This window comes from Nannizzia gypsea, genomic scaffold, assembly GCF_000150975.2.
Source record: "Nannizzia gypsea CBS 118893 supercont1.2 genomic scaffold, whole genome shotgun sequence".
In the NCBI taxonomy this organism is placed as follows: Eukaryota; Fungi; Ascomycota; class Eurotiomycetes; order Onygenales; family Arthrodermataceae; genus Nannizzia; species Nannizzia gypsea.
In genome coordinates, this window is record NW_003345200.1 from 2,236,659 (window position 1) to 2,262,633 (window position 25,975).

At 48.5% G+C, this 25,975-nt stretch overlaps 12 protein-coding genes and 1 non-coding gene across 13 annotated transcripts; 10 read left to right on the forward strand and 3 right to left on the reverse strand.

Annotated features, from left to right (window-relative positions):
• Window positions 1-686: 686 nt before the first annotated feature.
• Window positions 687-1,142, forward strand: MGYG_02863 (guanyl-specific ribonuclease F1; the record flags this gene model as incomplete). Its single annotated transcript, XM_003175286.1, has 2 exons — window positions 687-963; window positions 1,030-1,142. The coding sequence occupies 2 exons, from the start codon at window positions 687-689 to the stop codon at window positions 1,140-1,142; spliced, it is 390 nt and encodes a 129-aa protein (XP_003175334.1).
• Window positions 1,143-1,444: 302 nt separating this feature from the next.
• Window positions 1,445-3,388, reverse strand: MGYG_02864 (hypothetical protein; the record flags this gene model as incomplete). The annotated part of the gene is made up of 3 exons (XM_003175287.1): window positions 1,445-2,585; window positions 2,657-3,312; window positions 3,371-3,388. The coding sequence occupies 3 exons, from the start codon at window positions 3,386-3,388 to the stop codon at window positions 1,445-1,447; spliced, it is 1,815 nt and encodes a 604-aa protein (XP_003175335.1).
• Window positions 3,389-4,987: 1,599 nt separating this feature from the next.
• MGYG_02865 (cycloheximide resistance protein) lies at window positions 4,988-6,618 on the forward strand (the record flags this gene model as incomplete). The annotated part of the gene is made up of 3 exons (XM_003175288.1): window positions 4,988-5,223; window positions 5,285-6,314; window positions 6,364-6,618. 3 exons carry the CDS (start codon window positions 4,988-4,990, stop codon window positions 6,616-6,618), a joined length of 1,521 nt encoding a protein of 506 aa, XP_003175336.1.
• An 85-nt stretch (window positions 6,619-6,703) lies between these two features.
• Window positions 6,704-6,797, forward strand: MGYG_10533. Its single transcript has one exon. It is a non-coding gene; the product is annotated as a tRNA-Lys (tRNA).
• An 897-nt stretch (window positions 6,798-7,694) lies between these two features.
• Window positions 7,695-10,686, reverse strand: MGYG_02866 (DOM34-interacting protein 2; the record flags this gene model as incomplete). Its single annotated transcript, XM_003175289.1, has 3 exons — window positions 7,695-10,278; window positions 10,354-10,608; window positions 10,670-10,686. 3 exons carry the CDS (start codon window positions 10,684-10,686, stop codon window positions 7,695-7,697), a joined length of 2,856 nt encoding a protein of 951 aa, XP_003175337.1.
• A 292-nt stretch (window positions 10,687-10,978) lies between these two features.
• Window positions 10,979-12,240, forward strand: MGYG_02867 (ARP2/3 complex subunit; the record flags this gene model as incomplete). Its single annotated transcript, XM_003175290.1, has 6 exons — window positions 10,979-11,040; window positions 11,101-11,629; window positions 11,698-11,833; window positions 11,890-11,990; window positions 12,055-12,103; window positions 12,161-12,240. The coding sequence occupies 6 exons, from the start codon at window positions 10,979-10,981 to the stop codon at window positions 12,238-12,240; spliced, it is 957 nt and encodes a 318-aa protein (XP_003175338.1).
• A 750-nt stretch (window positions 12,241-12,990) lies between these two features.
• On the forward strand, window positions 12,991-14,342 carry MGYG_02868 (hypothetical protein; the record flags this gene model as incomplete). Its single annotated transcript, XM_003175291.1, has 2 exons — window positions 12,991-13,167; window positions 13,233-14,342. The coding sequence occupies 2 exons, from the start codon at window positions 12,991-12,993 to the stop codon at window positions 14,340-14,342; spliced, it is 1,287 nt and encodes a 428-aa protein (XP_003175339.1).
• Window positions 14,343-15,610: 1,268 nt separating this feature from the next.
• MGYG_02869 (hypothetical protein) lies at window positions 15,611-16,873 on the forward strand (the record flags this gene model as incomplete). The annotated part of the gene is made up of 3 exons (XM_003175292.1): window positions 15,611-16,038; window positions 16,100-16,752; window positions 16,821-16,873. The coding sequence occupies 3 exons, from the start codon at window positions 15,611-15,613 to the stop codon at window positions 16,871-16,873; spliced, it is 1,134 nt and encodes a 377-aa protein (XP_003175340.1).
• Window positions 16,874-17,446: 573 nt separating this feature from the next.
• On the forward strand, window positions 17,447-18,581 carry MGYG_02870 (hypothetical protein; the record flags this gene model as incomplete). Its single annotated transcript, XM_003175293.1, has 3 exons — window positions 17,447-17,534; window positions 17,604-17,693; window positions 17,758-18,581. 3 exons carry the CDS (start codon window positions 17,447-17,449, stop codon window positions 18,579-18,581), a joined length of 1,002 nt encoding a protein of 333 aa, XP_003175341.1.
• Window positions 18,582-18,759: 178 nt separating this feature from the next.
• MGYG_02871 (hypothetical protein) lies at window positions 18,760-19,070 on the reverse strand (the record flags this gene model as incomplete). Its single annotated transcript, XM_003175294.1, has 2 exons — window positions 18,760-18,986; window positions 19,037-19,070. 2 exons carry the CDS (start codon window positions 19,068-19,070, stop codon window positions 18,760-18,762), a joined length of 261 nt encoding a protein of 86 aa, XP_003175342.1.
• A 466-nt stretch (window positions 19,071-19,536) lies between these two features.
• MGYG_02872 (periodic tryptophan protein 1) lies at window positions 19,537-21,189 on the forward strand (the record flags this gene model as incomplete). The annotated part of the gene is made up of 1 exon (XM_003175295.1): window positions 19,537-21,189. One exon carries the CDS (start codon window positions 19,537-19,539, stop codon window positions 21,187-21,189), a length of 1,653 nt encoding a protein of 550 aa, XP_003175343.1.
• A 599-nt stretch (window positions 21,190-21,788) lies between these two features.
• MGYG_02873 (hypothetical protein) lies at window positions 21,789-22,872 on the forward strand (the record flags this gene model as incomplete). The annotated part of the gene is made up of 4 exons (XM_003175296.1): window positions 21,789-21,909; window positions 22,066-22,281; window positions 22,406-22,658; window positions 22,845-22,872. The coding sequence occupies 4 exons, from the start codon at window positions 21,789-21,791 to the stop codon at window positions 22,870-22,872; spliced, it is 618 nt and encodes a 205-aa protein (XP_003175344.1).
• Window positions 22,873-24,742: 1,870 nt separating this feature from the next.
• On the forward strand, window positions 24,743-25,675 carry MGYG_02874 (hypothetical protein; the record flags this gene model as incomplete). Its single annotated transcript, XM_003175297.1, has 1 exon — window positions 24,743-25,675. The coding sequence occupies one exon, from the start codon at window positions 24,743-24,745 to the stop codon at window positions 25,673-25,675; it is 933 nt and encodes a 310-aa protein (XP_003175345.1).
• Window positions 25,676-25,975: the final 300 nt, after the last annotated feature.

Below are 25,975 nucleotides of genomic sequence, written 5' to 3' on the forward strand. Positions count from 1 at the left end.
AGTGTCTCAACTAATTAGTTAGTTTAAATATCTCCACCTGCAGGCTTCTAACTCCGCTGCACCTTCGGCGACGCCCGCCCCTAAGAAGAACAGCGAACTCGGGCCCATCCACTCATGTGGGCAACTCAGCGTGCGTCAGCTCTCGCATGCAAGGACAAGGCGAGCAGCCTGGGGGATCAGCCACTAAGACGACCACGATGCCGCGGATGCTGCTGCTGCCAGCCAACGACAGCTCTTCGGCGACGCCCCTCACCCAATGCTTATATATCGAGGTATCCAGCCATGTCCGTCCCTGAGCTTTGCTCCGTATCTAGCAATTGTGCAGACAACCGAGCTCCCTCCTCGCCAATGCAACTCTAGAGTCCCACCGGTTTGCACATGTTGACCGTGCCGCGACGTTGAGTGGCTCGTCTTCCTTAGCTTTTGCGGGACAGTAGCGAAGCTGTGCAATTGATCGACAGCCCATCCGCCAGTCAGGATGCTACGTCCCATGGTCCATGGTCAGGCTGATTTTCACCAGCTAGACAGAGATAAACATGTAAACTAATCAGCCTGGCAGACTGGTCGACCGACCTGTGTGGTCATGTCAGACATTTAAAGAGAGCTGTCTGCCCCTAGAGTTCCGTGCTTGGAGCAAGCAAGCAAGCAATCATCTAATACAGCCGGTTCAATATCAAAAAACAGCCATGAAGTTCCTTGCCCTCTTCTCCCTTGTGGCCGTTGCCGCTGCCGCCCCAGCTGCCCTCGAGGCCAGAGGGGCCACTACTTGCGGCAGCACCTACTACTCTTCCAGCCAGGTCACCGCTGCCAGCAACGCTGCTTGCCAATACGTCATGAGCGGTAGCACTGCTGGTGGCTCTTCCTATCCTCACGAGTACCACAACTACGAGGGCTTCTACTTCCAGGGCCTCGACGGACCTTTCTACGAGTTCCCTCTCCGCACTTCTGGCGTCTACAGCGGTGGTATGTACCAGAAGCACATTCACTTAAAGCTGGCCGACATATGCAATGGTTAACAATATGATATAGGCTCCCCTGGTGCTGACCGTGTCATCATCACTGAGGACTGCGAGCAGGCTGGTCAGATCACTCACACTGGTGCTGGCGGCAATAACTTCGTTGCCTGCTCTGGTACCAGCTAGATGGATAAAAATTGGAAATGATTGACGACAATATTCGCTTTCTCTCGCTGCTGCCGAGAGCTGGTCGCAGGACACCGGAGAATTGCTTCAGCTGGAGAAAGCCTCACGAACTCTGTATGAAGCCTTCAGTACATGTACATAGCCTGAATTCAAATGGAACGAAACTTTAGACAGATATATGGGAGTAAATAACTGGCGACCGGATAGCCAAATAGGGGCTATTCAGTAAATTTACTGTGTAGATTTAAGCTATGTTTCAAGCCTTGATACCGAAGAAGATCTGTACTCACGCAAAATGTTAATCAAAAAGCAAACGAAGTTGAGTCCATTCCAGAAAGTAGATCATCCCATGGGAGGCCATCGAGGTCCATTAGCCCACCCAAGCTCTGTGCTAGTTGGTTACTCTGCCACGTTGGTTGGCCGTTTATAGTAGCCTGTCGACCAGGGGATGTAATCGTAGCTTCTTCCCTAATCAGACCGCTGTCCAAGCCTGTAGTAACTATTTGAGTAGAATTCGCCATAGGGTGCGGTGGTTCAAGGTTTCTTCCAGGTATTGACGACTTCATAGGACCCGTTACCTGGGTAACTGAAGCGACAGCAGACATGCCTGATAGCTGTAGTGGTGATGGCTCAGGCAACAATTCGCTTTGCTGCAACTGCTGGGCACGATACTTAGCTAGTACTTGCATCAACAAGTTATGCAGGTTCGCTGCTGCGAGCGACTGGCTTCTAGCACTGTCAATTATGCGTAGCGCCTCAGCTGCCTCCTCGCTGCGACATACATCGCCCAGGTGTAGGCCCGGCCGGTTGACGCAGGCATCCATTAGTAGCACGATTCCCGCCATGAAGACGCCATAGAGAATGCCAGATAATCGTAGACGGATTATGACGAAGTGGTGTTGAGTTTTCTCCAATTGAGCCTCTGCATGGATGATGTGACGTGCTGATTCAAGGCATTTCTCGCGCCACGACACGTGAGTTGGGTCATTTATGAGCCTGGACGTGAGGTAGCTGAGATGTAATTTACATCGCTGAGTGTGTATGATAGAATTGAGCATATAGGCCTGGACAAATGTGGCGCTTGATGTGGAGTCTGGATTACCTTTGTAGCTGTCCAGGCGGAGGAAGGAGGGTATTTCTTCCATCATTTGCTCAAGCTGGGCACCCATAGCCGTCGCATAGGTGTGGTAACTCGACAGACCGAAGCCAGCCGTGGCTCGGAAGTCATGGTGCTGGTCGATGATACTGCGTGATATCTCAGCCAAGCGAATTCGCTGGAGAAAGTACGACATATCGGTCAGCTGGGTAACGGGCAAGTCAAAATTGGCTCCGCCGTCAACTTGATCCACATCATTAATGTTACGTGGCTTCTTTACCATCATGTGGTCGCTGTTTGTTTGGTATACACCTTCTCCAGGGCCGCCATATCTCGCAGCTAAGAGCCTGCATTGGTTCTGGTCAGAAAGTCCTGTCTATCTATAGGTATTGGCAATGGGGGACAACAGAGGACATACCAATCCGTGGCTGCCAAGTACCACCACACTCGACGACCCATCTCCATTGATATGGCATTGGGAATGGTCGCATTTGACTCGTGGTCGGTACGATGAAGACCTATCTCACGACCTATCAACAACCCTGTGGAAATCAAGGAACGATATCGCAGTGAGACGCCTTCGAGATTGCAAAGCAGGATAGATATGATAATGATCCCCTGAATCGTCTCGAGCTCAACGGGCGGGCCATTCTCCCCTCCATTGAGTATTTCATACGTCGCCTTAATCCATAAGGAGGTTTGCGCATTAGCCTGGGCTGAAGACGAGAAGAGAAAGTTCCCATGAGGGACATCATCGTGCGATCCCCACACATACGTCGTACTGGCAATAATGCTGAGCAGCAAGACTAAGGGCCCAAGCTTAACGGGCTCTTGATGGGCAATCTGCTGGTACAGCTCGTCGATAACGCCAGGCAGTGAAGGGTGATGAACGACATGATGGATGTAGCTCACGTTGTCGATAAACTTGTCAAGCAGCACTCTGGCCTCGTCATACCGAGGTAGCAATACGCATCGACTGGACCTGCCAGACTGCGCCAACTGGCTGCGTACTTGAGGGATAGCCCGGATGGGCTCTACCCTGAACACCAAGCCGTGATCGCCGTCGATGAGCTCCTATCTGGCACAGTAAGCGAGAGACTTGCAACAGCAGAATTAGACGGGTGAGTCACACATGGAAACTCTGGCCCATGGATACGCGTTCGAGACGAGCGACCAACTCCTCGCTCACCGGGATGCAACAAGGGGAAACGGGTGCTGGGATGAAGTTGGAGATGATTCTGGCAAAGGTGTGGTGCCATTGCTATGTTGTATGCAAGCGGCAGTGGTATTCTGGCCTGTAGCTCGCTTTTCCAGATCTTCTGCCAGCTTTCTCAGCTTCCGTATCTCGGCCAGCAAATCCCCTTGGTCCACGGCAGCCACAGCCGGCTGGGGGAGTGATACTGGCGGCGGCGAGGATGTGGACGTCGGTTGCTGCAGACGCTCAGGCTGATGCTGTCCCAAGTCGCCGCTGGGCCCGAAGAGGCACCTCTTGCCACGGGACGCGCAGTTGGAGCAAGGCAACGGCCGGTCACAGCGGATTTTGCGCGAGCGACAGAAGTTACAAGAATAGTACGTCTTGCGATACGAGCGCGTTCTGTTGCTTGATGGTAGCATGGTTGCTTCAAGCTTGCTGCTAGGAGTAGAGATAGTGCGAGGTTACTGTAAGTACGGAGTAGTTATGATGGATCATCGTCCATCCGCTCTTACGACTCGCACACACTTGACGGAGCATTTCTCAAATTACCCCGACACAACCGCCATGAGCCGATCGATCACGGTATCGGCATGATTAATCTACTAAATTATTTCCAATCTAGTCCACGCTCAGCAGACGGGTTTTTAATCTGGCGCCACCGTGTGGGCTACGAAGTTCATCATATAAGTTGCCTAAACAGTATATATCCGTCCAATACCCTTCCCCGTATGCTCATTGCTCTTGCCCATGCGTAGATTCACCAAGGCGCTAATCTCCGCGGCGCCGTCCGCGGCGCCGTTCGTAATGAGCTCTCTCCGCGGAAGCTAACTAGTTTTGTACCTAGTGCACACTGTTTGCACACACCGCTCCAGCTTGAGCCTAGAGTCCGCACGTTTGAAGAGGTCAATCCACTCTACCCTGTTATGTTCAAACGCATTCATCACCGTCAACACCTGGAAATCAATATACCAATATTGAGCCTCGTAATCGGGCCTGTGAGGCCCAGACCAGGCTGGTAGACACTCTTGTCAATAGTCGTTGCGGGATTTCCGCGGAGTTTAGGCTTTAGAGTTGTGGGGCTCACCGCGGAAAGTGGGACCTGACCTAGATCTGATAACTCTACTGTAGCGTCGTTCACCAGGCATCATGTGTTTACAGTAACTACCTAGGTATACATTATAGAGGGTGTTTTCATATTAGCAGTTATTGCCCCTTATAGCTACCGTGTGCCACATTCCTATATAACCTAGTAGCCAGCCTTTTTCCATACGGAATGTAAGCATCTTCACTTCTATTACTCCAATGTACTTTGTCCTTTTGTGAATTGACTTCACCTCTGGCCTTTGTTGACGAGGTACCTAGGTATCTACACGAGCAAGCCTGGCATTGCTGCCACGAATCTACCCATACCCAGTTCGATACGACGAAGAACACTACTGAAAATAATCTGATCCTAGGAGCTGTAGGACACCAACTACCTTCAGCGTGATCTTGCCCGGCATCTTAAACTTCTTTACTACCTGTCATTGGTACCGCAGTCTTGCCACTATCACTATGGTTAATATAGGCATGCCATTAAAAAACCTCGACAACAATTCGGATGCTCATGCCGACTCTGGCCCCATGCATGATGTTAAACAGTCATCACCAGAGAAGTGGTCGGATGACGCGGTGCTGGATCCCGACGTGATCAACTTTGATGGGCCTGACGACCCAGAAAATCCCATAAACTGGTCTTCAAGCAGGAAGGCAGTGGTCATCGCAATGGTAACATTGATGACACTATTATCGTATGTTCTCGTACTTGTTTCCGGTCGATCTGTTTTAAACACTGACTTGTCTCCTACGCAGACCTATTGGCTCGACAATCAGCTCCTCTGCAGTGGCCGATATCAAAACGTACTTTAACGCTACCGGCGAAACACTTCTGGCATTTGCGACCACAATCTATGTTTTAGGCTATGCATTCGGCCCTATCATGATTGCTCCTCTCTCCGAAATGTACGGGCGTGCAATTTTGTATAAGATTTGCATCGTCCTGTTCCTCATCTTCAATGTTGCTTGCGCCGTGGCTAATAATCTTTCGTCCCTTATTGTGTTACGACTCCTCGCCGGAATTGCCGGGTCGTGTCCCGTCACACTTGGAACAGGCTCAATCGCCGACATGGTTCCACAGGAGAAGCGCGCGGGAGCTATGGCTGGCTATGTGATTGGTGCTGTGCTTGGACCGTCTATCGGACCCATTGTCGGTGGCTACTTGACACCCAGGGCGGGATGGCGCTGGGCCTTCTGGCTAATGGCAATTGCTACTGCACCCCTTGCTGTAGTGGTTGTGCTCTTCATGCAGGAATCGTATCCCTTTGTGTTAATCAAGCGCAAAACGGAGCGCTTGCGCAGAGAAACTGGTAACATGAATCTTTGCTCTGCCCTTGACACAGGAAGGACACCGTCTCAGCTCTTCGCCTTCTCTATTTTGCGCCCGTTGAAGATGCTTCTCTTACCTATAGTCTTCGCTCTATCACTGTATGCCGCCGTTGTGTACAGCTATCTGTACTTATGCTTCACAACTTTTCCGCAAGTATTTGGTGAGCAGTATGGATTTGGCAGCGGCGCGTCAGGCCTAGCGACACTGGGGATAGGTGTCGGCTCTATCTTTGGCGTTTTTTTCTGTGGCGCTGTATCGGATAAGCTATCGGCCTACCTGACCAAAGAACACGGTGGGTCGATTAAACCGGAATACAGGCTCCCAATGATAGTTGTAGGAGGAATTTGCGTGCCCATCGGCCTGTTCTGGTACGCTTGGACGGCCGAGAACAAGGTGCACTGGATTGCGCCGATCATTGGGACCGGCTTTCTCGGGGGCGGTATGATAATTACATATGTAAGTTACCTATTTTCATGAAAAATTTCTGCAACTAATATTTAGGCAGATGGCTAGCACCTTGTATCTTGTCGACGCATACACAGTCTATTCCGCCTCAGTGACAGCTTCGAGTACCATTTTCCGTTGCCTTTGTGCAACATTTCTGCCCCTCGCGGGCCCTGCTATGTATGGTAAGCTGGGGGTTGGCTGGGGAACTTCGCTCCTTGGATTTATTGCTGTCGCATTCATTCCACTTCCATTCATCTTTTACATTTATGGACAGCGGTTGCGTGAGTCAAAGCGTTTGAGGATTGATTTCTGAAGGTACGTGAAATAGGCAAAGAAAAAGGGTTCAGGGCACTCACTGTCAGTGATATACCTTCCTTCCTCTGCCTACCACCATCAAAGCCGGGCTAGCTCAATCGGTAGAGCGTGTGGCTTTTACAGCAAACACGGTCTGAGATCACCACAAGGCTGCGAGTTCGAGCCTCGCGTTCGGCTTTCTTTTTTTCTTTTTTCCTCTTTTTATTTTTTATTTTGCCGATTTTGAAGGTTCACCTTATATAAGCAATTGCCACGTGACTAAACTTTACAAAAAGTCGCTTGTGCTTTCTCTCACGTTTTATTTCTTTTCCTCAAATCAAACTCTTCTTCGTTATGTTCTCGAAGGACAGTTTCCTCTCTTTTTCTCTTGACATTACCTGATTCACTTGAATACTAACAGTATATATGTAAGTTAACCCTTCCTATGCGCCGTCACTGCTCCGAGCCATACACATCTTTCATATGATGAATACCATGCGAACCAAGTACTTTTAGGAAGAGCCGGAAGAGGTATGGCAACCGTTACCACATGGGACGGGTTAATTTAATTATTTGTGTCGTCGATGCTTATAACGGTTCTGCTGAAGAAAGCTGTGTATGGCCTTGGAGTAGCTTTTGCGCATTTCAACCACACTATTCACGCCATTTGTCGAGAATGTTTGGTGATACAGTTTGCTAATTTGCTCCTTGTCTTAGGAAAAACAGCTGGTCGAATAAGAATAATATCGATATACATGTGTTATAATTGGTTGTGAGGTGCTGTCTGGACGTAGCCAGAGGGAGGTATATAATGGCTGTCATTGTCGAATTGGATGGAGGATGTACCCTTCTTCTTCATACGTGACCCAGAATATATAGAATAGGCAGGCCGTATCAACATATTAATACCGATCTCTATGTTATTTCTATTTCGTTTCTATTTAACTGACTTTTGTTTACCGTACAAAACTCCAATTCGCCGCGTAGGTAAAGCAGAAAAATGAGATCACATTTTTGGTATCCCCCAATGCAACGAGCAAGCCCTGATATTTCGTAACCAAAATTGAACAGATAGCATGGTCAACCATTATAGCATTATGCCACCGATGTATACTGCCGCTTCTTTACCCCCGTCTGTTTCTGTTCGTCTTCCTCCCACTGCTCTTCATCAACATAATCTGACTTGCTCTTCTCTCTCACCTGGCCGCCAATGAACTGCAGAGCTGCCAAGTTATAGCCCATTTCATCCTTTTGCCTGTTGAGGACTTGGCGGAGGTGGGAACGGATAGAGTTAAGCATGGGCTTCATCATCTTGCTGCTAACGATCTGAGTGTGGTGCGTCTTTAGGATGAAGAAGAGTACACGGCAGGTAAGTGGGATATCCCATCCTTTTCCGGCCCAGATATCCACAAATGTGAAAAGAGCGGGAAGTTTGGTAAAAGGAAGGACGAGAAGTGCGTCCTGTAGCGAAGCGGCCGGTATCTTTCGAATGACATTAAGAAGATATCGTTCGGCCGATATGTTTCCAAGGGCAAGATATTGCGGGTGTCGTGTTGGTGGTAGCATATTCTTTTCCTTCGCGTCTCGTAGTAGTGCAAGATCGTCCATACCAAGGTCCAGTGCTTCAATGATCTTTTCTCCAGCGGTAAGAGTCTCGGTTGTCTGCTTTCCAGCTGCCACTGCTTCGGCTTTATCTTCGCCATCTTCATCTTGATCCAAGGATTTGAGTAGGTTGTCTTCATACAAACTTTCCATTTCCTTTTCCCGTTCTTCTTCCAGGAATATCTGTTCGTCTGTCTGCTCCCAGAGTCGAATACTCTTATCATGGCTGGATGTGACGATGAACTCTCCACAATGGCTCATGGCCAATGCCCAAATTTCGCCGTGGTGGCCCCCAAGTTTAAGGATTTGCTCGAACTTATCGCCATCCCAGTACTTGATAACTCGGTCTTTGCCAACACTAAAAAAATTATGACCATCGCCTTCCTTGTTGTGAGGCATAAAGGCCACAGCCATGACACTGTCCTGGTGAGCAAAGAAAGACTTGTGGCAATCACCAAAATCAAGGCCCCATAGCCGTACGGTTTTATCGGCAGAGCAAGTAACGATCATCTTGCTATCAAAAGAGATATCCATACTCAGTACAGGAAGCTTATGGCCGTATAGATTGAGAAAGAGTTTCAGGGAGTCAACAAAGAAAACCTTGACAGTGTTATCCAAAAGAGAAACTGCTAGTAAACGAGCATCTGGGCTGAAGCGTAGACTGAGAATGTCGTCTGTCACCTTTAGGGTTCTGGTATGAACAAGTTTCAGCTTTGGGGTTGTCCGCTTGGTTCCCAGAATCTCCTCTTGCACTACCTGGAAATTCCAGAATTTGGCAGTCTTGTCAGCACTGCCAGTGACCATTGACTTTCCATCCGGATGTGCTTGAAGTGACCAGACAGGACCATCGTGTGCTTGTATTGTGTCCAGAAGAGTGGACGATGCAATATCGAACATCTCAATTTCTCCATTCTTATTTCCAACCACGACAATCTTGTCACCTGGTAAGAATGCAGAGCAAAGAGCGTAACCACAATCCAGCGTTCGCAAACATGTTTCCGTTCGTACGTTCCAGATTTTAAGGCTTCCATTCGATGCTGACGAAACCATTCTATCATCAGAACTCAGTGCAAGAGATCTTACATCTGTCCTGTGGCCTGGTATATCGATAGACAGCACACGGTTATAATCAGGTTCATCCTGGTCCTTGGATTTTTTCTTCTCGGCTGGTGTAATTCCATAGGTCTCCAGTTGATTGTTGGTCGTAGCTACAAGTAGCTGTAAGGCCTTAGATCCCATCCAGTCCACAGACGATACCTTACCCCCTGTTCGAACAATTGTATGGGGCACAAAAACTTCTGTAATTGAGGCAGCAGTAGTAGAGTCATCCATATCGATATCTGCTTCAGCTCCACCTTCGCCAGCTTTCTCCCGGGCCTTCTCTCTCTTCCGCTTGCGTTTTCGTGCCAGGCTCTTTTGTACCTCCTCATCACTCTTTATTCGCCAAATCTCGGCTGACTTCTCAGAGCCATGAAGGGCAACATAATCCAACTGCGGGTGGAAATGTATACCCAAAGTCTTCTCCTTCCCACTTCGATAAAGGTTACCCCGATCAGTCAATATCTTGCGGCTGTTCACTTCAGCCTTCCCTCCTGCAATCTCCCTTATCGAGGTCGCGTCAATCGACCACACCCTCAATTCACCTTCATTGCCCCCAGTAATGCAGCCGCTCATATCAGGTGAAAGACCTAAACTCCAGCATTCTCCGTTTCCTTGTGCAATGTGTGTCTCGATACAGTGTTGAGAGGACAGATCCCAGACTTTGATAAGCGAATCCTTTCCTGTGCTCAACAAAAAGCCATCGTGCTGGCTCAGCGCTAGAGCTTCCGCATCATCGACAGCACCCGTGGTCAGGAAATGAATGGAAGTAATCTGGTCAGTGTGACCACGCAATTTCACTAATCCTACTTCCGACACCAAGTCCCAGAGTATTATATCCGTATCCTTTGAGCCACTTGCAACTCGTGTTCCTTGTGCGTCGAATATTAATTTGGTAATAGCAGATTTGTGGCCGTTGAAGGATATCATCACCGTAGAGAATTTCGAATCCCATATCCGAATTGTGCCATCTTCATACCTATAGCTAGCGCGTTAGAATATTTACCCATCATGAAGAAAAGTATAGTATTCTATTAAAAGGAGGATCACTTACCCTACTGCGAAAAGGTCTTCATCGGCTTTGCTCTGCGCAATTGCTGTTACTTGCGCCTGGCAATTCCGGTCGCTCCATTTTGAAAGTAAATCTCCCTTCTTGATATCCCAACATAAAACACTTTCTCCAGCGCCTACAACCGCGCGTCCAGAGCCTGATTTTCTTGTCGAACCGGCGGTCTTCTCATCTCTCAGCCAAACCGCATTTGCAGAAGCAGACGTGACCAGGCCAAAAGTCTTTGAAGCCTCGAATTTTCTTAAGAAAAGTACATTATTAGCAGCAATTCTGGCAATTAAGACGAATAGGCAGAACTTACAAATATGACTTGACCATTTTCTCTTGCGCCAAAGAGAAGATTCCAGTATCTGCCCTTTCAACAAGATTCAATCTTGAAATGCGCAAAAGAAATATTGAGTTGCATGGATAACCTGCGGCTGCCGTCAAAGACCAGTGTAGCAATTTTGCAGTTACGTAAGCTAGTGTCGACGAGTGAACGCATCGCTGACGCCGATACAGTTAAACGGAGAAGTATCACGGCGCAACAAAACACGATCTAAACAAGACTTGCATGCCAGCTGCGCAGCGTGATTATAGGAATTGATTTCATGTTACGGACTCCTTGAAAATGCTTCTCCTAGATTACCACAACGTCCTCATACACTCGCTCCTAGCTGAGCGGTTCTCCGGGTAAATACCCCACCCAACGTATGCTGCCTTGGGATAGATTTAACTGACAAGCAATGATAGAGCTGCCCCAGTTTCGATTGACCAAATAGTATCTGACTTCGACGGCGTTACGTTTCACGTTTCTACCCCCGAGGCCAAATCCAAAATCCTCATCTCCATCGCCGTACGTTGCTTCCGTGAGTTGGTACAATATGGAGCACAGGGGGTCCTGGAGAGAGAATATGGACCATATATTGTATCCCCAGAGCCTGGATATGATTTTTCAATCCTGATAGACCTGGAGAACCTTCCTGCAGAGCAGGAGGCAAGGGATCAACTAATCATGAGCATCTCGCTCATGAAACGAAATGCCATGGCTTCGCCTTTCGAGAAAGCTTTTGAAGAATTCCAGAAACTCGAAGAAGAATCTAACAAATATTCCCTTGAAGCTCTTCCACAACAGCTGAAGGACGGTGGGGAGGTGATGACTGTCCATTACCGAGATGAGGAGGCCATATTCATCAAGGCTGGATACGATAGCGTCACAGTTATTTTCAGCACAATCTTCAGGGACGAGACGGATAGAATCTTTGGGAAGGTCTTCCTTCAGGTATGATTTATCTGGATGCAGTCCCTGTTCTAGATATTCCCTGGATTTTTCATCTGATGTCATGATAGGAATTCGCCGATGTTCGAAGACGAGCTATACAAAACGCTCCTCAGGTCCTCTTCCGCAACGACCCGCCTCTCGAACTCCAGGGTATCCCGGGCCTCAAGGACTCCCGAAATGGAGAAGTCGGATATATCACATTTGGTATAGCTAATATTTAACCAATATCGCTCAATAGAACCCCGGCTAACGATACATAGTTCTCTACCCTCGTCATCTCTTACCACAAAAACGTGCAGAGACAATATCCCACATACAAACCTTCCGTGACTACTTCCACTACCATATTAAAGCATCAAAGGTCTGATTTATCAATAAATGCCGTCAGGGAGGGAAAATTTTCGATTATTAACGCAATTGTGTAGGCTTATATTCACACCAGAATGCGGAAACGCACAGCAGACTTCTTGCAGGGTAAGCTTACTTGGATCTAATGCCGTCGATTCAGTCTATGCTAATTACAATATCTAGTTCTCAACCGTGCGAGACCCGAAAATGAAGAAAAGGAGCGAAAGACCGCCAGTGGAAGGACGTTTCGTGTCCAGGGTTAGAGAAAATTAATACTATAAACACATACCCCTCTCTAAAATATACTACTGGTCCTTCAGCGCTACGATAACAATGCCTGCTGCCTGAAGCGCCCGTAAAATAAGCCTAGCTCAATATATGCCCATTTCCACAATGAAAGTCTTCAAGCCACTCGTATACCAAACAGTTCACAGGGGGATCGTGTATACCAGCAGCAGGTAACTGGTTAAATAACCGTATACTAGCAAAGCCTTAGATTAGTTTGATACTCGAAGGAGCGACGCCCTAGACTCAATTTTTCGTGTTGATTTGGTGCTAAGTATAATTGAGTTAACCGATTCGAGCAATGCTTAAAGACCCCCGATTCAGAGGCCAAAGTAGGTATGATTGCGAGGGCCAAAGGAAAACTCGTGGTTATTGAACAGTCTATTGAAAGTGGTTGTCATTTAACTTAAGTCAATAGGACTTTGTAGGTTTATATTCATATTCAATGTTGAATAACACAAAAGCGCTGAATAGAGGGCTCAGGTGAATCCGCATCCCACAATGGATAACAAGCTACCAGCCACCATATATAAAACCTACCCTTTGGACTCTGACTTTCCTCCGCCCTTTCCACCATGACCTTCTATTCCATTAACAGTATCATGAGCTCTGTCTATCCTCTTCACACCCAGATACCTCCAATATAAAACTCTCGAAGCCATAAACTACCCTTTTTCGGCCGCTTTAAAATATCCAATTATACCAGCATTGAGGTACCCTAGGAGACCATGGAGCTCCTACAGCCAGTGAGATATATTCCCGATTCAAGCCAGGCAGAATTATGCTGTCCAGAACCATGTGCAGACCACAAGTCCGAGAGGCAGGACAGGGTTGTTGTGGCTTACTCCAAGGTCTATGGCGTCGCCAAAATGATTTCTGAGATCCTTAGAGCATTTGGGTCGGAAGTAAGTGGAAATATAGGAGAAGAGCTACATTCCTATAATCCGTGGGGCTAACAATTGATGTCCAGCTAAGTGATAGTCCAACGGATATAAAATTCCATATTGCCCGAGTCGAGAAAGAATTGACACAGCCATACTCTCCGAAGCTCCTTGCAGCAGTTGAAGACCTGTTTTACATTGTACTTGCAAGGGTGAAGAGTGAAATCCAGCAGATTGACATTGACGAGAACTTCCAATTCGACTTTCATTTTATAAAAACCAACTCGAGGCTCCTTCGGAGAAAGGGACTGCCAGAAATCAGACACCTTAGATTGATTTTCGAGGCCTGTAAACGTCTCCTTCTGTCTGCGGAAGTCTGTGGTATACTCAACACCGAGCTCATTCGACAGCAAGAAGATGATTATATCCAGCAAACCATGCAAATGGGAGAGGAGACTGGGTACTTTGCCGATGATCCGGTAGGCTACCGCCGATATATCCAGAGTCTGATTACCGACCCAGATTCCCCATACCGGATGAAGTGGAGCGGACTTAACCCTGTTTACGACTCTTCACCAGAGATGATACTTGCAGCCTTGAGGGAGAAATATATGGGTATTATATCACGAGAGACGAAACAGGGCAAATTCAACAATGTCAAGGTGAAGTCGCCTCCCCCTACGTGGAAGTCCAACCTAGCATATGTGGAAGAACGACGGATACAAGCGAACAGAGAAGCAGCATGCGCTATGCTACATGGTATAAATGTTGGCGAGTTTCGACGCCAGAAGGGTCAAGAAATAGTCCGCCAATATGTTCAGCAGAATCTCTGCGTTTGCCTTGAGAATTGCACTTGTTCTCGCAGATGCACCGTTAAGGGGTGGAGAGTTTGTCCCTGTACAAGTAGAATGAATCTACTCTATGAGGAAGACCTTGGGCCTCGGCGACCTTTCGTTGAGAGATGTGCGGACATGGCAGTGATATTATTCGAAGCACTATCTGCCTCTTACCAGGGTATTGGCCTGTATGGGATGGCATGTTATCTGAACAGAGGATTGGAGTTCTTCCACGATGAAGTCACCCACTTCCGAGACCACTATTGGAAGGCTGCGGCTCAGGACAACTACTACTTTGATTTCAATATTGAATTCCAGTACCGGCAGCGGATCGGTGAAGATGTGCTTCAACGACGGAGCTGATGAGGGTTAGTTAGGTATGACAGGAGATTTAACGACTTTTATGATTGAACGAAGAATGGCTGGTGAGGAGTTTAGGGTCTGTTTTTTGTTTTCCCAACAGATTCTCAAAAAGCACAATATTCGGTGATTTTATTCACATCTTAGCTGCTATGTTTTTTTTTCTTTCTTGAAACCCTCGTCTTAATGCATTCCCGTTGTTAAATTGAATCGATTTGAAATCCAATATATATTTGAAGCCGCCTGCGAAGTCTGTGTCACGTGCAACTAAGCGCCGACTTCTCCATATCAAAAAACTTTACTCTGTATGGAGTAGATGGTTGTACCTATGTGCATTGCCGTGCATCAGGATGTCCATTTCCCCAGACCCAACGGCCTGTTTTAGGGCATCTAGAACCAAACAAGATCCGGAATCTAGATCCTACTCACCTCGCATGGACAGTTATCCGGCAACAGCAGCGAAAATACCATCATCCCGTTCAAAATATGAATGCTGATTCGCGACTGCCGGCGCTCTCCGCTAGAGACGTCCAGACGGTTAACGACCGAAGAGCGCGGAGTCGCCAAGTAGAAAGCGGGTGATTGGAGAGAAAAGCCGTGGGCTAAATAGCCGTCGCCGCGGCGCGCTGGCTCCTCTTCCGTCGCAAACTCGACCGCTCGCTCTGGAGGCCGAAAGGTGGTGCTCTGGTTCGGTCAACGTCCGCAATATCTAACTGCACGGTTGCCACTCTTAGGCCAAAGACCACACTCAAATGGCAAACAGGACGCCCCACCGAGTCGGGCGGCGGGAATGGAACTTGTGCGGTGTGTGTGCCTATTCGCTTCCAGGCCCGGTTCCTGGATGCGACGTGATATAAGTTGGACTGGAAGACGCACATAATAAAAGGGACATAAAAGGAGAGACAGCCATTTTTGCCTCTCCAGAAATCAGCTCCTTCTCAGCTGACGGAAGATATAATATTCCGAAGCTCAACAATTGTCGCAAAAGAAAAAAATACGAAGGCCTTAACGGAGAATTATCAGGTCAGGTCATCGTTGCGCGTGCCTATCCCTGTACCCTGCTTGGTCTGGCTGTGTTGAGAGGCGCATGTTAGTAAAAACTGGAAGTTGTCCGACTCAAAAACAAAGGAGTGAGAAAAAAAAAATAGGGATGACCATATTTAATACACACGGCCTCTTCCATCCTGATCAAAGAATATTTTGAGGGTTAGATTAAACCCAAGAAACATCATCAGTGAGCCTGCTCCAGGTGCAGATAAACTCATGCTGGAATGGTCTTTACTACCCCTGCCTTCACTCGCTTTCTGATATCATCAAGCTGGAAACTCCCAACACTTCGACAATTCATCCAGTGGTCGCCGGCCGTTGTCCCTACATCTGGCATCTCGACTCCAACCGTAGAGCGAAATGTGCAGCCTGTGCGATCCAAGTGGCCCCCTTTCTATTTCGACACTGGCTACTCGATAATCCCAAAGCGACCATCCCGGCCATTTCCGCCGCCCTTCCTATCGCCACCGGCCACTTCATTCTCTGATGCCTTAACAACGCATGATAAGAGTCATGACAGGCGGCCGTCGGTTAACGGGGAGCCTCTTCGTGGGCTGACAAATGGAGACGATGCGATCCTCTGTACTCCAAACTTCCTGGGCGTGAACGACGGCGTCGGAGCTTGGGCGTCGAAGCCTCAGGGCCATGCAGCGTATGTACAACTCAAACATAAGGAAAGGATGAACATCATACTTACAGTTTGTTCCATATAGATTGTGGTCCAGATTAATACTCCATTACTGGGCGTTGGAGGTCGAAAACCGCCTCACTGGATCGCCGAAGCCGGACTTGATCGAATGTCTCCAGCGGGCATATGAAGAGACTGTTGAGGCAACCTCATCTCCAAACGAGATTCTTGGGACCACAACCACTGCAACTGCACTCCTAAGCTACAAAATCATAGGAGAGACCCCCACACCGTTCCTGCACGTCACCAATCTTGGAGACTGCCAGACACTGGTTATCCGTCCAAGAGAAAGGCGTATTGTGTTCAAAACTGAAGGCCAGTGGCACTGGTTCGACTGTCCCATGCAGTTAGGGACTAACAGTGTGGACAAGCCTCGAGAAAATGCGGCATTGTCGGTACTGGAGATTGAGGAAAACGACATCGTCCTGGTTGTGTCTGACGGAGTAACAGATAACCTGTGGGACCAGGATGTGCTAGAGGTTGTGCTCAAGAGTCTCGAGAAATGGGAGATATGCAAGAAGAAGCGAGAGACGGCCGAGTATCTCGAGAGTCGGGGCGGGAGAATGGTATACGTCGCTGAGCAGCTCTTGACTACTGCCAGAGCGGTTGCCATGGACCCCGCCGCGCAAACTCCATACATGGAAAAGGCGCAGGAAGTAGGGCTATCCGTCAACGGAGGTATGCATCATATAAAATCCCATGCTGTTATTAGAATAGTTCATCTTACTGATCCTTGCATTTCATAGGCAAAATGGATGATATTAGTGTCGTTGCCGGCCGTGTTGTTCGGTCAGGCTAAGTTGAACAGCACTCGCATCACCATGAGCATTGCGGGGGCGTTCCACAGTTAATCTTGTTGTTTCTTCTCGTTCGAATCATTAGCATGCATTTCAGGACGCGAATAGGATTTAAGCGTTGGGACGGTTGCATATTTCTTTCAGCGAATGGCCGGAGTATGGACTGGATGTTCTCTTTGGGTCTTTGGGTCGTTGGGCTTCAGGCGTTTTTACCGGATGGGACTTGGGAAGCAAAGATAATAATCGCATAGAGCGCAAGGTAGAGCCGGCTGCGCCATATATACACCCCACACATATTAATGTTTTATTGAATATATATAAATCATCTTCATCTCTCTTCTTGAACGTCTTCCTGTCGTTAGTTTTGAATGTTCGTCTTTGCATTTCGTCTGTAGCTAAAAAATTTTGTATCCACAAGCCGGCGAAATCTTGGCATCAACTTTACATTTTCAAAAGTCAAAAAAAAAAAAAAATAACATAGAGTAAAACGGTCAGAAATACCTTTTAACAACAGGCTTGCGTAACCAAGCTGCCCTCGTTACAGTTAGAGGAGAGACTGTGAGGATATTGCGAACATGAGGGCGAAACGATCGAAGAAGTACCAGAAGCTAATGCGCCAGTATGAGCTCACGTTTGGGTTCCGCGCGCCATACCAAGTTCTAGGTAAGTCATTTGAATGGACGGAGATATTGTGAGGAGAGAAGTGAAGCTGACTATAGACGGTACTTGCAGTGGACTCGCATTTCCTTCAATCAGCGTATAATTTTAAAATGGACCTTGTACCTGCGTTGGAACGTACAGTACAAGGCAAGGTGAAGCCATGTCAGTTCTACTCTACACAACCCAGATAGACAGGTCAAATGGACCCGGCTAACAAGCTGTATAGTTATTACAAAATGCACTCTAGCGGCGATCATGGCTTCCCAGCCGCCGCGGAAAGACACCGGCCATGCTCAGCGCCAATTGCGACCTCCACAGCTCCCTCCACCAACCGTACTACCGCTACGATACTGCTCGCATAACGAAGACAGCACACCTATTGACGAAGAAGAATGTCTTCTGTCGCTACTGTCACCTAATCCGGATGCGAAGAAAAATAAGGAACATTTTATACTAGCTACGGCTGATCCAGCGCCAGAGACAGCTACTCAGCCGGATAACAAGCGCAAACGGCCTCATTGGATGCAGGCGCAGGAAGGAATGCAGCAGCAACAGCAACGGGGACGAAGATATAACCTGAGACGGGAGGCGAGACAAATACCCGGTGTGCCGATTATATATGTTAAGCGGTCTGTGGTGATCCTAGAGCCTATGAGCGAGCCATCAAGTGATATACGGGAAGGATTTGAGGAAGGAAAACTGCGAAGTGGGTTTATAGCGGCCGCTACGACTACTGGGAAGAGGAAGAGAGATGCGGACGGGGACGATGAAGAGGATGACAATGAGGGAGAGTGGGTGGAAGTCAAGAAAAAGAAGGTCAAGGGAGTAAATCCGTTGAGCATGAAGAAGCCAAAACAGAGGACCCAGACTATGCAGAAACCAAAGAAGGCTGATGGAGATACAGCGGCAGGGGATGATGTTGATAAAGGAACAGAGGGGCCAATTGAGCAGACAAAGTCGAAGAGGAAACGAAGGCATAAAAAGAAGACTGAGACGGCTGACGTGACCGAGCAGGATGATGATACCCCAATTGCAGATACAGAGACATGAAATGTTGAAGAGTATTGAAATGATTATAACAATACAGATGTCACGCCCAAATTCCGTATCTTTCCTCCATCTTACACCAAAGTAGAGATAACCCGGTATACATATTATACAGCGGAAATAACAAAAAACTCCCAAACTCCAAGCTGCCCGGATACATCTAGGTGTCCATGACGGCGTCCTAACTGCTCGATTTCATCTGTCCTTGTGCCGCATCCTCATCCCAGAGCTTCTCAATTCTCGCCCTGTTCTCCCTAGCCTTCTCCCTGTTGCGGGATGCGCGCTTCAGTCTCTCGGCGTACAGGCAGCGGTTGACCTCTCGCTTAACATCGTTGCAGTTTCCGAAGACTTTGTGCATGAAGCCTTTTGCGTGGCACTCGTCTAGCATTGTCATGACCTCCTCGCAGTCTAGATGGTCAGTAAATGTAGAAGCGGAAGCTGGCATCCGGAACACCTACTGATGTTGTCTTTGGTGTGCAGGTGAGAATGCATTGTGGCAGTTGTTTCTTTTGTCTTCGTCTCCTATTCCCTTGCTTGCATTTCCTGTCTTCTTTTGTCTTCTTTTTGTCCTTTCGTCTCTTCGTCTGCTTGTCCGTTGCTTGCGTTGCTTCTTCTTCTTCGACGTCAACTTTTCGGTGGTAAAATTCTGCCACAAGGCGGCGAGCGCCAAATCCACCCGATAAACAAAAAATTTCTGATAAGGAAAAAAAAAAAAGAGAAGCTTCGACTTTTCTGCTTCTTCAACTACAGCTTGGACAGCTTCATATTTATAGCAAGGGCACGACTAACCAGCCACTCGAGACGCTGGAGTCGTTGTAATTACACTGGAAATATACCCTAGCCAGTTACTTTGACTGGTCCTGCGCAATTGCAGGTACAACTACGTACTTGGTGATTGCTAGCTGCGCATCCCCCACTATACGCATTGCCAGCAGTAGCACAGCTTGGAGAGTCCAGGATGTCAATGATAACGGCTACAGCATGGGTTCGACGAGGCGTCGCTGCCCAGTTCCCCGAGCGCTACGAGATAGACGAAGCAGAGATCAGTCGGATCTCGAAACTCGCCAAAGTTCAGCTTGAAAGCGCGAGGACAGACCTAGAAGCTGCCAGGGATGCGGGTGATGATGACAACGAAGACGGCGATGAAGACGATGTTATGGACACAGTAGATGATGCAGAGGTCGAAAAGAAGAGTGAAAAGGAGAAGGGAGAGAAAAAGGGCAAAGGAGTGGATGAGGATGATGAATTGGCGGAATATGATATGGAACATTATGACAGTGATCCACGGGATGAAGAAGGAGACGAGGTGACCATGTTTGGCAATGTCCAATCCCTGGCCTACCACCAACCGCACGAGAAAGACCCCTACCTTGTCCTGCCGGACAAAGCAGACGGAGCTGGTGATGATTCTGACGAGGAACGAGAAGATCTCCAGATTCTGCCATCTGATAACCTGTTGTTGGCAGGTAAAGTGGAAGATGAGGTGGCCCATCTAGAGGTATACGTCTACGAAGACGAGGCAGACAATCTGTACGTCCATCATGATGTGATGCTGCCTGCGATCCCACTCTGTGTTGAATGGCTAGATATACCCGTTGGCAGCCAGGCTAGAGAGACAGGTCGATCGCATGGCAACTTTGTTGCCGTTGGAACGATGGAGCCCGACATTGAGATTTGGGATCTGGACGTGGTAGACTGTATGTACCCCAGTGCGATCCTGGGCAAGGCACCAGACGACGAGGGAGAGCAGCAGAAAAAGAAGAAGAAAAAGAAGAAGAGCGTGGCGAAGAAGAATGACGAGTACCATGTCGATGCCGTGCTGGGCCTGGCAGCAAACCGTCAACATCGGAACTTGCTCGCCTCTGCATCCGCGGACTGTACCGTCAAACTATGGGATCTAAACGACGCCAACACTACTCGCTGCGCCAAGTCTTACACCCACCACACGGACAAAGTATGCTCTATCGACTGGCACTCAAAGGAATCAACTGTCCTTCTAAGCGGCTCATACGATCGCAGTGTGGTAGCATGCGACATGCGCTCGGCAGAGGGCCAGGTCGGCCGGTGGACTGTCCCAAGTGACGTCGAGTGTGTCCGCTGGGACCCGCTGGACTCCAACATCTTCTACATCACTACAGATGGCGGTCAAGTAGTCTGCCACGATCTTCGAACACCGGACTCTGCACTGTGGACTCTGCAGGCCCACGATAGCTCGGTGTCGTCCTTTGACGTCAACGCTTTCATCCCGGGCTTCCTCGTGACAGGGTCAACAGACAAGACGGTCAAGATATGGAACGTCCTTGACAATAAGCCAAGCATGGTCGTGAGCCGTAAAGTGGAGGAAGTCGGTAAAGTCTTTTCGACTGGCTTTGGACCCGATAGGGGCGTTGCATTCCGCCTTTCTATTGCGGGAAGTAAAGGGGCAGTGAAGGTATGGGATACGTCAACTAACGGGGCCATCCGAAGGGCGTTTGCTACAAAGATGGCGGCCAGTGCGGAGGAGATGGGTGTGAGGGAGGGAAGAGCCGAAGGGGAAGGACAAGGAATGGTCGGTGTTGCTGACGATGAGGAAGAGGACGACGACGACGATGAAGATGCGGAGATGAAGTGAAATGATAGATGCAAAAAATTGGATGAATCTAGAAGACGTTAATATAATGTCATGGCGTTTCAGTTACATGATGTTCTACCCCTATACAACGCACGATATACCACCTGTAAACCCGTTAGTAGACATATAGACCGTTGTACCGTTATAAGAAATAAGACGTATCCAATCCAATATACGACTTATTAGGCCCCCAAGCAAGGACCCTACTCTTCATCTCCCCGGGCTTCTTCTCCACAACTTTCTCCATCTCCTCCTTCTCACTTGAGTCAAGAAGGACAAACCTATCCCGCCAACTGTCTTGATCTCCAGAAAAGCCCCGGTTTATATATGCCTGATCCGCAAGTTCCCTGAAATAATCTGATGCTGTGTCAAAGCAATTATGCTTGGGTCTAGGACAGGAGGGATCTCGACTGCCAGGCCAGGCGTGTTAAGGGCTTCACTCAAGTCCATTGCATGGCCTATATAATCCATGATGATAAAGGGCCCTAGACCAGGCGGGCTTCCATCCTTCGTACCCCAGTGTATGATAAAGGGGACGGGGATGGAGGTGTGTGTATCTGATAGCAACTATCTCGTTACGGACCTTGTCTTCGGGAAACATGGTCACTTCAGGCTCTGGGAAGCGTACCGTCCTCTTCAAACTGCATCTTGAAGGAGATATTGAATGCTCCGGACTGCGGATGAAAGAGCTCGACAGGCACTCCTCGGTTGACTCTAGTTGTAAGGGGGTTATACGCACAACATGACTCGGGCCAGTGCGGATGCCGTAACTAGCTCCATCCACACACCTCTGTCTTTGGTACTTCAGCATTCGTCTAACTACAAAAAGCCACTTTCATGACCTCTAGACGCTGTTATCACGCAACTCTCTCGGAGATCTATATCAAGATCGCTATGAGATAGTTCATAAACTTGGCGCCGGTTCATATTCCACTATACGGCTGGCTAAGGACCGTCAGGACAACGTATTGGTTGCCATAAATATCATTGTTTCCCAATACCCCAAAAGCCGTGTTGATACTGAAAATAAGACTTTGCAGTTGCTAGCCTTAGGACCCAAGGACTATCCCAGACGAGCCTATGACTTCGACGGTTGATGTTTGGACCCTTGGATGCACTCTATTTGATCTACTCGGTCGTCATTAATTGTTCAAAGGATACCTACCGGACGAGCATGATACCATACCATAGCTGAAATGATAATTAAGTGCACTAGGCCCAGTTCCAGCACGTTGGTCCAATGGTTGGGGAAAGATGTCCTTCTTCTTTAACGACTATGGCTCGTGGAAGGATAATGATCGCTGTGGGCTAGTCCTTAGATTATTAAGGGAGAGGATCCTCAACATGATGGACAAAGGTGAATTCCATACGGAAGAATTGCCTGGCACTGAAAAGTTACTCGAAGGCATGCTGGCTTATGAACCTTCTCAGAGAATTTCCGCAAAGGACGCGGTTGGCTCCGAATGGATGTAGAAATGGGGGATCTCGGCCATGAAGAAAGCGCAGCAAGTACGAAGTAAACAAGAATACTAGTTAATGCATTTAGTTAACACTTTCGATCAACCAATGAATAGGGAACTGCTTGGAGATCCAAGCTTGGTCGATCATGTAGTCCAGATCCTCTATGGATGGTTTCTTTTGGATATAGCTAACAGCAACAAGCTTTATAGGAATTATATTTAGCAAGTTCCTTGATTGTCCAATTTCTCCTTCTAGATAGATAAAAGTAATCAGAAAGGTTTAGCTAGCTCCCTGATCCCATTTATTGGTTTCTTTATATTTTTCTGGGAAGTCTTCTTTGATAGTATTTGAAGTGAAAGAAGTAATGTTATGTATTTATTCTTACTCTTATGCTTATAGCAGATGTATGAAAACGGCATGTGCTTGTAGGTGGAATGAGCATCGAGGTATACTTCGTATTGTAGACACAGCTGGTGTATAGTTATGTATAAGTCGAGGACTATTGTAGGGACTTGGGGATAGGGACATTGGGCGACTATTCCATTACCTAGAAGTTAATGAAGTGATACAAGTACTCCGTACATGAAATCAATATAGCCACAATAATGAGTGATACGGAGTATACCATCGACTTTACGTATCACCTGGCGAGCGGACAACGCTCCGTAACCAGCTAGCTGCTGAAAGGACAGCGATAAAAATGTTCAGCCAAACGGGGATAACTAGCGAGTAACAGAATAAGACGCTCGTATATATAGGTACTTATACCACAGCAAGGCCGTCGGAGCAACAGAGTGAGGTCTCTCCACCGTGAATAGCGTGCTTCGATAGCCATCACCGGGGTCTTCTTGGAGTTTCATCTTTAGACGGCGGTTAGAGCCCATCGAGCCATCGATCAGAAGGTGAGTGACCGTCGCCACCGCTCCTGTCGGGCGTCTTCAGCATCACCGTCGGCGCCCTGCCGTCCTTGTGTCCAGCCGTCCATGCCGTCTCTCATCTGACATCGGCATCGACGTGATCTCGCATGAGGATATGTGAGTGAACTGTCCGTCCCGCTGTCCTTCCGCTCACCCGCCCATCCATGCAGCAACAAGTCACTCTGTGACCTGGTTCCCAACGTGTTAGCGGCCTCCCGTGACTGGCCGGGTGCTGTTTGATCGCCCGTCGACGTTTCACCAGACTGCCCGGCTCGCTTCGTTCTGGCAGGCGAGCAGCACGCAAGAAAGGGGTCACTCGGGTCGCTCCCAGTCTAAAAGCGCTTCCCTCTGCCCTTCCCTCCCTCTCCTCCTGCTCCCTCGTCCCTCTGGTCTCTTCTTCTTGTATCTTCCTGTCTTCCTGTCCGCTTCTCGCCTTCTTCATTCTTGCTTCTTCTTCCTCCACGTCGTCTCTTGGCGCTGCACCGTCTTACTAAGCTGTGCCTGGACTAAGCTTAAAAGGGAAGACCCACTTCGGAAAACCTAAAAAATTTCCCCTCTTACCTAAGCAGCCTCTTACCTAATCAGCCTGCTTCCACTTTCTCCTCTCGTCGCTTTTCGTCTTCTTCTTTTTGGTTCTTCTTCTTCGCCTTCAACTTTCGCCATCTTCGCTCCTTAACTTCTTCTTCTCTTTCTCCTTCTTCTCCTTCTTCTCTTCACGCCCTTCGATAGAGCGTCCTGGTTGTCGCTCTCACTCGCCCACGTAGATCGTCAGATATCGCCCTGCCCTACCCGCTTGACGCCCGTAAGGCACCGACAAGGCACAAGGCACCGCTGGCTGCTGTCCTCGCTCCCTTCATTTATATCGAATTCGAACCCGAACTCGACAGGACGGATCATCTTACGCTCACTTGATGTTTTGACCGAATTCGCTTCCGTCTTAGCTTACACTCTCTTTATATCGCATATACTTGCGCTTCCACTCGTTCTCGTCGCGGATCTTTCTGCGTTTGCGCCATTTCTCTCCGCCAGTTGAAGGACAGGCACCGACAAACGGCGCAGGACTCACCGATTTAAAAAAGGCCGTCGACCCTCCTCTTCTACCGCCAATTCAATTTTATATTCACTCCTTCTACCGTCGGATCACCCTTGCTGTCGCTTGATATATACAGGCGAAAATGTCCGCTGCAGTGTCGTCCTCCCTGGGCCGCGCTTTCACCAAGCGCCAAAAGCGGCCGGAGGTGTCCGCCCCCATGCCCTTTCGCGAGGGACAGCCCCGTTTCGCCGCCGGAACGATTAAGCGATCCAAGATATCAGCGCCGGTCGAGCTGATTTCCACCACAAACCTGCTTGCATACACTGCACCAGACATCCAGAAACATGGTCACCATGGACACAATCACAAGCACCAGCAGCCAGTCATCTCGCGGCCCATCATCCAACACCAACAACACTCGGCGCTCCAGCATTCAACTTCCTCTTCTTCCTCTTTCCGATCAGCAGACGAGTCCGACGCCAGTAACTCGTTACACACCCCCAGCACCACAATCACCTCTCCCTCGCTCCCAGGTTCGACGGAGGCCTCCCCCATCCTGAGAGAGAACGGCCACTACAACCAACTTACCGGCTACTTCGACCAGCAAAAGGATGGTGCGCCACAACCTCCACGACCATCTCATGAATACAGCGCTCCTCCACCTTCTATCCCCACCCGCGCCCTCAGCCATACCAAGAAGTCACACCAAGAACTCTCTCGCCAACGGTCGAACGCATCAAATAACTCTGCGGGACGGCGCACCCCATCCTTATCCAATACATCTTCTCCCACTCCTACCTCACTCTCATCCGCTCACGCCACACACTCTGCTGCCGCCGCCGCCTCCCGTTCACATGCACAGGACGCTCATGCCCACCCATTCGGCAAAGAGCTAGAACAAGTCAACGAGGTCGCAGAAGAATTCTCGGCTGGTCAACTCTTCCGAGACGAAGATGAGAGAATCCTCGCTTCCAAAGGTCTCGTCAAGGTCGATGTAATAGAGTACCTCGAGGAAGTCAAGGGCGTATACGCCTACGTCTTTGGCGGAGAAGTCGCCAAGCGGGACTGGATCTGATACCTGATCCTGGTCCCACATATCTTGGAAAATTGTGCAATGTTACCGGTGGCTGATTTGATACCCTTTCTCTCCTTTTCCCTTTCCCCTGTGTGCTTTTCCATTTCTATTCTGACGGGTCAATATTTCATGTGATATCATACCAATTTTTCCCCTTCCTTCGATTCTCATGCTATGCTTTGAAATGTGTGATGTGTTATCCTATTCCAATAATCTTTTACCCATAAATTTGTTACGCTTCCATTCTCAGTCAAATACCTTATTCAACGTTTTCATGCATGTCATCTTTCTCCTTTGATG